The sequence below is a fragment of the Ascaphus truei genome, chromosome 15 (genome assembly GCF_040206685.1).
Source record: "Ascaphus truei isolate aAscTru1 chromosome 15, aAscTru1.hap1, whole genome shotgun sequence".
NCBI lineage: Eukaryota > Metazoa > Chordata > Amphibia > Anura > Ascaphidae > Ascaphus > Ascaphus truei.
This window is the reverse complement of record NC_134497.1, coordinates 9,004,907-9,018,629: the sequence shown is the minus strand read 5'-3', so window position 1 is coordinate 9,018,629 and position 13,723 is coordinate 9,004,907. Positions and strand designations below refer to the sequence as shown.

Sequence of the window (13,723 nt, the reverse complement as noted above, 5' to 3'; positions counted from 1 at the left end):
AGCTGCGGGTGTGCAGAGCGGGGAGCAGCGGGTGTGCAGAACGGGGAGCTGAGGGTGTGCAGAGTGGGGAGCTGTGGGTGTGCAGAGCGGGGAGCTGCGGGTGTGCAGAGCGGGTGCGCAGAGCGGATGTGCAGAGCGGGTGCGCAGAGCGGGGAGCTGCGGGTGCGCAGAGCGGGGAGGTGTGGGTGTGCAGAGCGGAGGCGTTGCGGGTGTGCAGAACGGGGAGGTGCGGGTGTGCAGAGCGGGGAGCTGCAGGTGTGCAGAGCGGGGAGCTGCAGGTGTGCAGAGCGGGGAGCTGCGGGTGTGCAGAGCGGGGAGCTGTGGGTGTGCAGAGCAAGGGAGCTGCGGGTGTGCAGAGCGGGGAAGCTGCGGGTGTGCAGAGCGGGGAGCTGCGGGTGTGCAGAGCGGGGGAGCTGCGGGTGTGCAGAGCGGGGAGCTGGGGGAGCTGCGGGTGTGCAGAACGGGGAGCTGAGGGTGTGCAGAGCGGGGAGCAGCAGGTGTGCAGAGCGGGGAGCTGCGGGTGTGCAGAGCGGGGAGCTAGGGATGTGCAGAGCGGGGAGCTGCGGGTGTGCAGAGCGGGGAGCTGGTGGAGCTGCGGGTGTGCAGAGCGGGGAGCAGCGGTTGTGCAGAGTGGGGAGCTGAGGGTGTGCAGAGTGGGGAGCTGAGGGTGTGCAGAGTGGGGAGCTGTGGGTGTGCAGAGCGGGGAGCTGCGGGTGTGTAGAGCGGGTGTGCAGAGCGGGTGCGCAGAGCAGGGAGTTGCGGGTGCGCAGAGCGGGGAGGTGTGGGTGTGCAGAGCGGAGGCGTTGCGGATGTGCAGAGCAGGGAGCTGCGGGTGTGCAGAGCGGGGAGCTGCGGGTGTGCAGAATGGGGAGCTGCGGGTGTGCAGAATGGGGAGCTGCGGGTGTGCAGAACGGGGAGCTGTGGGTGTGCAGAGCAGGGGAGCTGCAGGTGTGCAGAGCGGGGGAGCTGCGGGTGTGCAGAGCGGGGGAGCTGCGGGTGTGCAGAGCGGGGAGCTGCGGGTGTGCAGAGCGGGGGAGCTGCGGGTGTGCAGAGCGGGGGAGCTGTGGGTGTGCAGAGCGGGGGAGCTGCGGGTGTGCAGAGCGGGGAGCTGTGGGTGTGCAGAGCGGGGGAGCTGCGGGTGTGCAGAGCGGGGAGCTGTGGGAGAGCTGCAGGTGCGCAGAGCAGGGAGCTGTGGGTGTGCAGAGCGGGGAGCTGCGGGTGTGCAGAGCGGGGGAGCTGCGGGTGTGCACAGTGGGGAGCTGCGGGTGTGTAGAGCGGGGGAGCTGTGGGTGTGCAGAGCGGGGAGCTGAGGGTGTGCAGAGTGGGGAGCTGCGGGTGTGCAGAGCGAGGAGCTGCGGGTGTGCAGAGCGGGGAGCTGCGGGTGTGCAGAGCGGGGAGCTGCGGGTGTGCAGAGTGGGGGAGCTGCGTGTGCGCAGAGCGGGGGAGCTGCGAGTGTGCAGAGTGGGTAGCTGTGGGTGTGCAGAGCGGGGAGCTGCGGGTGTGCAGAGCGGGGGAGCTGCGAGTGTGCAGAGCGGGTAGCTGTGGGTGTGCAGAGCGGGGAGCTGCGGGTGTGCAGAGCGGGGAGCTGCAGGTGTGCAGAGCGAGGAGCTGCGGGTGTGCAGAGTGGGGGAGCTGCATGTGCGCAGAGCGGGGGAGCTGCTAGTGTGCAGAGTGGGTAGCTGTGGGTGTGCAGAGCGGGGAGCTGCGGGTGTGCAGAGCGAGGAGCTGCGGGTGTGCAGAGCGGGGGAGCTGCGGGTGCGCAGAGTGGGGAGCTGCGGGTGCGCAGAGCGGGGAGCTGCGGGTGTGCAGAGCAAGAGCTGCGGGTGTGCAGAGCGGGGAGCTGCGGGTGTGCAGAGCGGGGAGCTGCAGGTGCGCAGAGTGGGGGAGCTGCGGGTTTGCAGAGCGGGGGAGCTGTGTGTGCGCAGAGCGGGGAGCTGCGGGTTTGCAGAGCGGGGGAGCTGCGGGTACAGATCAATGAGCTGTGCCATGCTGATTCAGAGTACGGTGCCCACTCCCAGGCCCCCAGTAATAAGAGGGTCCTTCCCCATTCTGTGCTGTAATATTAACTGAATTGATCGGGTCAGCAAGAATAATCATTAAAAGACTCCAATTAGCTTGGAAACCACACCCCAAGGTTATGAAGGTGAGATGACACTCCACTGTACAAAATGCGGCAAAGATTGAATAGTAATGAGTGTATCTGCATGTCTCACACGGGACCCCAAACCTGCTTCCTTCACCCCATTATCACATGTGGCTAAGCTGCAGATAAGGATTCTGGGTAGTGAGGTGCAAGCCCACAGCAGGCAAAAGCTGCACGGAATCCATGTTAAAGTTGGCTTGGAAGCTAAAAGTGTCAAGCCTAGTGGGTATCTGTTTGCATACCATACTCTGTATCGCTTTATCGTGGTTGATGAATTGCCCATGTGTGAGTTGGTAAAAAGACCGGTTCCTCCATCACGCCGTACCACATGAAGTCACTGTTTTGTCCTGTCTATGTCCTGCCAGGTCCTGAGGGGCAGCAGATGAGCAAAGATGGCCTCCTGGACATAGGTCTGCAGGTGGTGGACGGGATGCAGTATCTAGAATCTCTGAATTACGTCCACAGGGACCTGGCAGCCAGAAATATCCTGGTGGGACAGAACAACCTGTGTAAGGTGGCTGACTTCGGACTGGCCCGAATCATTAAGGTGCGACCTTCAACGTGACCTTCCTAGGGCTGAAGCAGGATTAGTGATGGGCAACATTTTTGGGGGCGGATTGGACCCGCCTTGGATTGGGCTGTTCCATTGGTTCCCAGATTTTTTATTTATTTATCACGGACAATCCAATCCGCAGATTCCGCAAACCATTGGCGGATACTAAGAGTACAATCCGCGGAACTTCAACCCCCAAACCCCAACTCCTCTCCTTATCCCCAACTCCTCTCCTTATCCCCAACTCCTCTCCTTATCCCCAATTCCTCTCCTTATCCCCAACTCCTCTCCTTAACACCAACTCCTCTCCTTATCCCCAACTCCTCTCCTTATCCCCAACTCCTCTCCTTATCCCCAACTCCTCTCCTTATCCCCAACTCCTTTCCTTATCCCCAACTCCTCTCCTTATCCCCAACTCCTCTCCTTATCCTCCTCTCCTTATCCTCCCCTCCTTATCCCCAACTCCTCTCCTTATCCCCAAATCCTCTCCTTATCCCCAACTCCTCTCCTTATCCCCAACTCCTCTCCTTATCCCCAACTCCTCTCCTTATCCCCAACTCCTCTCCTTATCCCCAACTCCTCTCCTTATCCCCAACTCCTCTCCTTATCCCCAACTCCTCTCCTTATCCCCAACTCCTCTCCTTATCCCCAACTCCTCTCCTTATCCCCAACTCCTCTCCTTATCCCCAACTCCTCTCCTTATCCCCAACTCCTCTCCTTAACGCCAACTCCTCTCCTTAACGCCAACTCCTCTCCTTATCCCCAACTCCTCTCCTTATCCCCAACTCCTCTCCTTATCCCCAACTCCTCTCCTTATCCCCAACTCGTCTCCTTATCCCCAACTCCTCTCCTTAACACCAACTCCTCTCCTTAACGCCAACTCCTCTCCTTATCCCCAACTCCTCTCCTTATCCTCCTCTCCTTATCCCCAACTCCTCTCCTTATCCCCAACTCCTCTCCTTATCCCCAACTCCTCTCCTTATCCCCAACTCCTCTCCTTATCCCCAACTCCTCTCCTTATCCCCAACTCCTCTCCTTACCCTCCCCTCCTTATCCCAACTCCACTCCTTATCCTGAAACTCCTCTCCTTATCCCCAACTCCTCTCCTTATTCCCAACTCCTCTCCTTATCCCCAACTCCTCTCCTTATCCCCAACTCCTCTCCTTATCCCCAACTCCTCTCCTTATCCCCAACTCCTCTCCTTATCCCCAACTCCTCTCCTTATCCCCAACTCCTCTCCTTATCCCCAACTCCTCTCCTTATCCCCAACTCCTCTCCTTATCCCCAACTCCTCTCCTTAACGCCAATTCCTCTCCTTAACGCCAACTCCTCACCTTATCCCCAACTCCTCTCCTTATCCCCAACTCCTCTCCTTATCCCCAACTCCTCTCCTTATCCCCAACTCCTCTCCTTATCCTCCTCTCCTTATCCCCAACTCCTCTCCTTATCCCCAACTCCTCTCCTTATCCCCAACTCCTCTCCTTATCCCCAACTCCTCTCCTTATCCCCAACTCCTCTCCTTATCCCCAACTCCTCTCCTTATCCTCCTCTCCTTATCCCCAACTCCTCTCCTTATCCCCAACTCCTCTCCTTATCCCCAACTCCTCTCCTTATCCCCAACTCCTCTCCTTATCCCCAACTCCTCTCCTTATCCCCAACTCCTCTCCTTATCCTCCTCTCCTTATCCTCCTCTCCTTATCCTCCTCTCCTTATCCTCCTCTCCTTATCCTCCTCTCCTTGTCCTCCTCTCCTTGTCCTCCTCTCCTTGTCCTCCTCTCCTTGTCCTCCTCTCCTTGTCCTTCTCTCCTTGTCCTTCTCTCTTTATCCTCCCTTTTCTCTATTCACAGAATGAATTCTATCAGTCCTACTCCAAAGAAATCCCTTACAAATGGACAGCCCCTGAAGCCCTGTCCTTCGGCCGTTACACTATTAAGTCTGATGTATGGTCCTATGGCATCCTGCTGTATGAGATTATCTCCAGGGGGACCGTGCCATACCCAGGTAATGATTATTTGGGGATTCGGGGGCAGCAGATTGCTACACATGGCATGTATCCTCCCCCAGTGCTTGCAGAGCTGTAGAACACAAGATAAACCTGGCACTGTGAATAACTTACCCAAAGAGCTTGCAATCAAATTATTGAGCACTTGTTCTATAGAATGAATGCATTTTTGGTAGTGTCATATTGTATTAGACATTAAGAACTCTTCACAGATGTCGTTTGCAAAAGAGCATTGACCTAGTGCTTTGACCTTGTTGAAAACTCTGTGTTGCCATGTGGTCATCTTGCTTTGCCTCTTCCCCCATAGGCCAGACCAACCTGGAGGTGTTTGAGTTCATCAATCAAGGCCACAGAATGTCAAAGCACCAGGACTGCTCCAAGAAACTCTATGGCATCATGTTAAAGTGTTGGGAACAGGCTCCAAGCAAGAGGCCGACCTTCAGCAGCCTGAAAGGTCTTATAGAGAGCCTGTCCAACTATGAGGATACAGAATGCAGCCCCAAACAGAGCAAGTTCATGGGCTTGATCCGCAGGGGCAAGAAATGAGGGTACCAAGTGACAGGGCAAGACGTGGACAGGAATCCTTAAAACCTCATGCTTGAGAGTCGTCTAAACAACTTTGGATTGTTGAGCAGATCTTGACTGCAGTATGTTCATGCAGTATACTTTATATCCCATTTTGCTGCTATAAGCTGCTCCGCACTGAGCTTCAGAAGGAGATACAGAACATGTTTGGTCCGGGGCTGCAGTGATTTTGTTTATTTGCCCTATTGCTTCCCGGGCCGACAGCCATAACGTGAGGAGTAATTCAGCTACAGAATACAATGAATATAATTATGCATTGATTAAAAAGTGTGCGCTGTAGCGACAGGGAACATCCATGTGCTGCTTTATACACCTTTTATATATACGCGTGTAGGCAGTTTTATCTGCAGAAACTTGAAAAAAAAATCTATATACAGTATATAAATTTGAAAATCTTGGTTGTGAGTCTCTGGAGACCATTTGATTGGTCCGTCGGTCTGCCCGCCCCCCCCCCCCCCCCACGGCTCTCACTGGCCGGTGCGCTCTAGCCCAGGGTCCCTAACCCCCGGCCACGCTGCTGCTGCCTGAGGTGAGGAAATGCTCCCTGGTGGTGGTGATCCCCCCCCCCCCAGCTCCGTTTTTGACAACCCCCCAGCTCCGTTTTTGACCCACCCCCCCCCAGCTCCGTTTTTGACCCCCCCAGCTCTGTTTTTGACTCCCCCAGCTCCGTTTTTGACCCCCCCCCACCAGCTCCGTTTTTAACCCCCCCCCCACCAGCTCTGTTTTTAACCCCCCCCCCACCAGCTCTGTTTTTGACCACCCCCCAGCTCCGTTTTTGACCCACCCCCCACCAGCTCCGTTTTTGACCCCCCCAGCTCCGTTTTTGACCCCCCCAGCTCCGTTTTTGACCCCCCCCCACCAGCTCCGTTTTTAACCCCCCCCCCCACCAGCTCTGTTTTTGACCCCCAGCTCCGTTTTTGACCCCCCCACACAAACTCTGTTTTTGACCCCCCCCCCAGCTGCGTTTTTGACCCTCCCCCCCCCCCCCCGACACATAGTGACACACAGACACAATGACACACACAGGGACAGACACACTGACACACACAGTGACAGACACACTGACACACACAGTGACACCCCCCCCTTTGCCCCCCGCCCCTGCCTTCCCCCCACCCGCGCCTTCCTCTCCCCGTCCCTGTCTTCCCCCCCGCCCCTGCCTTCCCTCTCCCCTGCCCCTGCCTCCCATCCTGCCTTCCACCCCCCTGCCCCTGCCTTCCCCCTGCCTCTGCCTTCCCCCCCTGCCCCTGCCTTCCCCCCCTGCCCCTGCCTTCCCCCCCCTGCCCCTGCCTTCCCCCCCTGCCCCTGCCTTCCCCCCCCTGCCCCTGCCTTCCCCCCCCCCTGCCCCTGCCTTCCCCCCCCTGCCCCCGCCTTCCCCCCCCTGCCCCTGCCTTCCCCCCCCCTGCCCCTGCATTCCCACCCCTGCCTCCCCCCCCCTGCCCCTGCCTTCCCCCCCCTGCCCCTGCCTTCCCCCCCTGCCCCTGCCTTCCCCCCCTGCCCCTGCCTTCCCCCCCCCCTGCCCCTGCCCCTGCCTTCCCCCCCTGACCCTGCCTTCCCCCCTGCCCCTGCCTTCCCCCCCTGCCCCTGCCTTTCCCCTCGCCTTCCCCCCTGCCTCTGCCTTCCCCCGCCCTGCCCCTGCCTTCCCCCGCCCTGCCCCTGCCTTCCCCCCCTGCCCCTGCCTCCCCCCCCCTGTATATTACAGCAGGAATAGGATACAGATTTATCCAAAGCAGGGCTCACCAACGGGTCACATGGCAAAACAAGCTCTTAGTGATTAACAGGTAATTAATTAGGTGTTCATTACTGTGCGCTCATTTGCATGTCATTACCCAGAAACCAGGGCTGTAGTGGAAGCATTGTTTGCTAAGGCCGCGTCCTCCCTCCCCCCCCCCCCCCCCCGTGCACGCAACTACACATTTTCAACTGGACAGTAACCGCCCCTGCTTATTCAGCGCCTGATGTCACAGCGCGCTCGCTCTCAGCCTGGACGCGGCCTAAGAGATAATGGAGAAGGGCAGGGGTGCAGACGTGTCCGAGACATGAATGTGCTCACACGTGTGATTTTTATGTGCGTGTTAACTAGAGAAGTCTTCGAACCCCCGGCCTGTCTGCTGCTCTTGAGCCCCGGACTTGCCGAACCTGATGTAAAGGTTATGTGATGAGGTTATCTGCAGCATATGGACACTTTTATAAACGCGGTAAGTGGATCTCCAAATCCCTACTACAATAAGATGAAGGTTGTGAGATTCAACCAATAGCAGGAGGCCGAGGCGGGATCCAGCGCTCAAACTCTGCCGCTATGGCAACAAGTATTTTATCTCAAAGGGGGTTGATTCAGGGTCTACAGTACACAGAATTATCCCTAGCTGGGTTCACCGAGCTGTCCTCACACTCGCAACCCCCCTATATTACCCCTGTATCAATGCTTGTCGTATGTCAAAGTTGCCCTAATGCCCCCCCCCCCCCCAGCGCTCTTGCATACATATGAAGCATGCTCACTAGCAAAGACTTCAGAACTGGGACAGAGGTCACCCAGAGCTTCTCAGAAGCCAGCAACAGGGCGAGGCCAACAGGGCGAGGCAACTCCCAGGGCTTGGGAGAGGACAGGAAGGAACACAGTGCTATGCAATATGCCAGCACGGAGTGGGTTAATAACCATTAATGAGCAGGGTCAGGAAAGGTCTTGTGCCCTGAAATACAAAACAGGGGCAGAGTGCAGGGCACCGGGTGACAGTGTGGCTGGCTGTATCCTGCTAATAAGTAACATTGTCTCTCTCTCATTTCAATTCAGAATCTTCTCCACTCCTTCTACGCCTCATCCATGCTAAATGCGCCCGCTCTCGAGCGCCGTGACGTCACGCGCTGATGAAGCCGAGGATATTCCTGGCCATGTAGAAATGTGCTGCATGCGCGCGTGGGGAGGGGCGTGTCGGCGGACGTGGCACGGAGCTGGTTTGCCCTCATTGGGCGAACCGCACACGTGACCCCGCCATCACGTGGCAAATGCAACATAATAAGGCTCCGCAAGCAGCTCTCCGGCCAACGCGCACGCACTGTGGACATTCGCGTAGGCTTTTATGTGTTTGATCGCGGTGGCGCACGCTCCTAGCATGTCCGCAGCCGTAGGCCGCGTCCATGCTGAGCGCGACCGCATGGGCGATTGCTCGCGCGGCGCGATCAAACACATTAAGGTCTATGGGAACGCCCACAGTGCGCGCACGTGAGCGTTGGCGCTGCTGTTTTTTCGTGAGACACAGTTTTTTTTGTCTTTGTCTCGCGAAGGCCGGGTCAGGCGAGCGGTTCTCCGACATGAACAAGCTCCGTGACGCCATCGGCCCCGCCTCCGACACGCCGCCCAATCGCAAGGCTCTTTAGTCCACAGATCGCCGGGCAGACAGGCGCGCGTGGGGCCATGGACTCGGCCTTAGATTAGTGCAGTGGCCCAATCGTTAGCAGTGATGCCAACATGTCCTGCAGCGTGGTACAATGCCACACGGACATACAGATAACAGGGTTATCATGGCAGATTTTATGATGCACCATTGGTGTCTCGCTGGTATATCATATGCATCATTATAACATATATTAGGCCAGAGTTTAAAAAGCACGTGGGCACCGGCAACCTGCACTTCTCTCCGAGTTTGAGAAAAACGAGGAGGACTACCCAGAGGACATAGACACCAGAGAAAGACACCTTTTTGGGCAGTGACTCACACACGGCCGTGTGAGCCAATATATATAGAATATACACACTTCCTTATTGAATACCGCTACGTATTACGATCACTACGTCTGCATTATCAGCACTCTGATACGCTTACTACCCAGGGGACGCATTCGGAAAAGATAAACCCTGTTTGGTACAGGCTGACACAGGGCCGTGTAAGTGTATACCTTACTTCAGATCTAATTGTAGACCTTTCACTATCCCCACGCGTGTGCACCTATCTGCATGTATTATCACATTTGAACTCTGTGATTGTTACGATTTTACTGTACAATTATTGTCTGTGCTTTCTCTTCCATTTTATGTCTTGCGCTCAACCTGTTACAACAAATACCTAAGTATTCTGGGAGATTTTCTACCGGGTTGAGCTGCTACTCCTGGCCAGTATTTGAGCTATTATTTTTTTCGGCACTCTTGCGTTCTAACTATAAGGGCATTTCATTATTTGGGAAGCGCCCTAATTCTTGCATCTGTTGAGTATAATGATGCAGTCACACAGCTGTGTCTGGTGTGTATACTGTAAGTTTCTGCATTGTCTGTGTATCTTTCCCTGGAAATGTTTGATACAAATGTATGTATATCTTTATTTATATAGCGCCATTCATGTACATGGTGCTTCACAGCAGTAATACACGTGATGATCACATAAATAACAAATAATACAAATAACACATGTAACCCATATTCCCCCCCCCAATCGCAGATATGGTGTATGTAGGGGGATCTATATGTATTACCCAGCATGGTGCTTCTACCTGTTATGTTCATAGGAGGCCTAAGCCTCCACCACGGAGAGCCTGGGGTACGTATGACAATATGTATAACCTCTTACTTGGTGCAGCGCCTCCACCTGCGATGGCTCCCACCAGAGGGGGAGTGGTTCCTCACAGGAAATATATATATCACTCCACACAACGTGTAAAACAATCAGGGACTTTACTTGCATGAATAACCTTGCGCATATACACATATACCAACAGGTGTCCCTCCCTAGAGGAGACACTAACTCCGGCGTCGCGCAGGACGCTACCTCCACCGGATGATCCCACCCAGTGTCCAGCAACCCCACACTCAAGTGAGATGTATATGTGTGACTGCGCAGCCACTGTGTCCCTGGTGAAATGTTACAAGACTCATTGGTGCACTTGTAGATTACCTGCCGGGCACTCCGGTGCCCGGGCCTGCCAAGGAACTTCACAAAGGATCCCGACGTCGACTGTACACCCGAACTACCGTCCGGGGCGATCCCACCCAGATGGCTGATGCAGCAACAGCAAGGGTCTGAGCCCAAACCTCTGCACTGACGCGCAGCTTCTGCTGTGTCCCTAACTAGCTCTAGACAGTAAGTGGCAGGGTCCCTAACCTGGAGGCTGTCCCTGACACTACTCACACTACTGGGTGACTCAGGGCTACCTGGGGCCTTGGGGGCTGCTGGCCTAGTGCAGGGAGTCACTGACTCCTGCACCCTACCTCCTTCCCTCAGCTTCTCCTGGCACCAACTGACTAGCGTGCTGCAAGCCCGCGAAATTTATCTCTTTTTCCTTACAGGGCCATACTCCAGCCCTATTGGCTCCATGGCATCACGTGGGGCGCTGCAGAGGCTCATGGGACTTATAGCCCCTTCCAAGAGCCTTCCCTGGTAGACTAGGGTTCGCGCGCTTCTCACTGCGCATGCGCGACCTGTCTGTGAGCCTCACGGTACCTCTGTCTCCTGCGCATGCGCCACGCACCTCGCAATGGCGGCTTCCTTCACCGCGAGCTGCCGGGACCCTCGCGACGCAACCACGGCCCTAGCAACGGCCCGATCTCGTTCCCGGCAACCAGCCCTGACTCTAAAGTAGCGCACTGCTCGCGCACCTGCCCCCTCACGAGCGGCGGCTGTGAGCCCCAGGAGGAGGGGGGTCAGTTCTGGCAAAGGGAACCTGGCTACACACATAATGGGAAGAAGCGCTTTCAGACATAAAAGTGACATTTAGGAGAAGGTGTCCCTGCCCCGCAGAGCTTACAATCTAATTGGTAAGGAGGACGTTCAGAGACAATAGGAGGGTGCTCTGGTAAGTGCGTCTGCAAGGGGCCAAGGTCGATGTATGAAGTGTATGGTAGCAGCCACGGAACTACTTATATGCTTCATTAAATTGGTGTGTTTTAAGGTGGGTCTTAAAGGCGGAGAGAGAGGGTGCTAGTCGGGTACTGAGGGGAAGGGCATTGCAGAGGTGTGGGGCAGTCGTGAGAAAGGTTTAAGGTGAGAGAGTTCTTTAGATACAAAGGGGGTAGAGAGAAGACATCCTTGAGCAGAACGCAAGAGTCAGGATGGTGCATAGTGAGAAATTAGCGCTGAGATGTAAGGAGGTGCAGAGGAGGGTATAGTGAGATATTAGGGTGAGATGTAAGGAGGTGCAGAGGAGGGCATAGCGAGAAATTAGCGCTGAGATGTAAGGAGGAGCAGAAGAGTGTAAAGCTTTAAAAGTGAGGAAGAGAATTTAGCGTTTGTAAAAAGTGAGATTCCCAGAGATGTTTATACACACATCGTTCATCTGCCAATATCTGTAGGTGGGAGGCAGCTGCTAGGTCACATTACACAGGGGGCACTGGGTTTGTTATTGACTGACTCCTTCCCACAGAACCAGGTGGTTAGATAGCTGAGTGACAGCCCCTCCCCCACTAGGTGTGTAACACATTCCCCCCCAGCTGCTGGGTTCCTTCTGCCATGGCATACAGGGACACAGTATGTCCTAGCTATTCTGACCTTGGCTAATTAGTTTTGTATGCCTACAACATGCAGCTGGCATTCCCCAAAATTTGCTGTCCGAGACATTTTAACCCCATTCACTGCCTGCGGGACCTGAAATGAATTGTTAGCAACTTAGATTGTAAGCTCTATGGGACAGGGTCTAATTTAGCCTTATGCTGTCATTTACCTGTTGCACTTATTCACATTGGCTGTATTGTATTGTATTTACCTCCTATTGCAATATTGTTAAGTGCTGTGTAGATGGTTGGCTCTATCTAAATACAGTTATACATGCCTACATACAACCAATTTCCAGGACTTCCATGCTGGTTGTAGGAGGCAGAGATTGGAAAAGGGAAAGGTTAGAGGTTGGGGCCAGGAGATGATTATGGTTGATGGTCTCTGGTTTCAGTAGACTGTAAGTGGTTTGACGCTTCTGGTCATACTCAGAGTTTCTTTATGTTGCGTGTTATTGTGTATGCATACCATATGTTTTGTCAGGCACACTGTGTTCTGGGCTCAGGGAATTTGGGAAACAAAGAAATAAACCCAGCTGCCAGAAACGATGCCAAGAACAGCTCCAAGTAGAGCCAATAGTAACAACGTCACCCCATGGACAGCCACAGAATCAGCATATCAGGTGTTTGGTTACTGGACACCGCCTTCCATGTACCAGAAGAAAGGTGCTCGTTAAACCGATCAGGTCTGAATGTTACTGCATACCAGTGTTTTCAAACCGGGGTTCCTAGGAAGCTTTGGGTTCTGACAGGATCGCTGAAGGGTTCCCTGCAATTCCAGGTCATTTCACAATTGTACCGAATACAGAAGAATTTACAATGCATCTGATCTCAGACACGCTATTAGAGAGGGTTGGGGTTCCTTACAATGCATCTGATCTCAGACGCGCTATTAGAGAGGGTTGGGGTTCCTTACAATGCATCTGATCTCAGACGCGCTATTAGAGAGGGTTGGGGTTCCTTACAATGCATCTGATCTCAGACACGCTATTAGAGAGGGTTGGGGTTCCTTACAATGCATCTGATCTCAGACACGCTATTAGAGAGGGTTGGGGTACCTTATAATGCAATACATGTAGGATATTGCTGGAACTGCTGCTTTAACCTCTCAGACACTTAATATTTTGCATGCTTCTATCTCCTCCAGGGGTGCAAAAATATAAGGGGGGGGTAGCACTTACAGAGGCCCCACACTTCCCCGAAATATTTAAATTAAATACCAGGGGAGCGCGCAAGGCCTCTGTATGTCTCTTACTTTCTCTCTGGAGGCGAGTCACCATTACAACGCGGAGTCAAATGATGCCATAGAAAAGGTAAAGGGGGGGGGGGGAAAGAGTGGGGAAGCAAACCAAAAAGTTTGCACACCCTATACCAAGCATCAGATTGAGAGAAAAAAAAAACCCCCTGGAAAGGGTAAGAAGAGATCTGTTGAAGCAGAAAGAACGGGAAAAGCTGTGATTAGCTGCTTTAAAAAAAAATAAAAGTTATCTGACAAAGAACAAACTGCTCAGCTGCAGAACGGTTCCCAGATTTGTATGTGGAGGAAGCGTCACACCTTATAAAAATGTATTGAAAGATGTTTGCACTAAAAAAAAATCAGCACAAGTTAAATAAAATGTTTGTAGTAATATTTGCAGAATTTCAATACAAGTTTTGAATGTTGGGCAAAATGAAAAAACACACTATTTCTATTTAAATGTGGGTGGGAATTCCCAGATATACACTTACTCAGGGCCCCAACATTTAGTTTTTTAAGATGGCTCTGTCCAGAAGGGTCTCTAAACTTTAACCTCTCCTACTGAGCTGTATCATGTACCAGGATCTACCCAGGAAGGAGCGCGTCTGGAACGAGCAGTGCTGACGATTGGCTAGGAGACTTGTGGACAAGCTGTAGCGCAGAGATCTTCAACAGGCAACATACAAAACGACCTTGATGTGGCCGTCCTCACCTCCGCTTCAGCAGCT

General features: G+C 54.1%; 1 protein-coding gene across 2 annotated transcripts in view; it reads left to right on the top strand.

Moving 5' to 3' along the window:
* Window positions 1-5,680, top strand: part of PTK6 (protein tyrosine kinase 6) — a 30,174-nt gene extending 24,494 nt beyond the window's left edge. For both annotated transcript variants that reach the window (XM_075571511.1, XM_075571509.1), the window contains 3 exons: window positions 2,509-2,690; window positions 4,544-4,697; window positions 5,006-5,680. In XM_075571511.1, coding sequence (XP_075427626.1) covers window positions 2,509-2,690; window positions 4,544-4,697; window positions 5,006-5,244 — 575 coding nt within the window. In that variant the 3' untranslated portion in view covers window positions 5,245-5,680. The remainder of the gene's footprint in view (window positions 1-2,508; window positions 2,691-4,543; window positions 4,698-5,005) is intronic.
* Window positions 5,681-13,723: the final 8,043 nt, after the last annotated feature.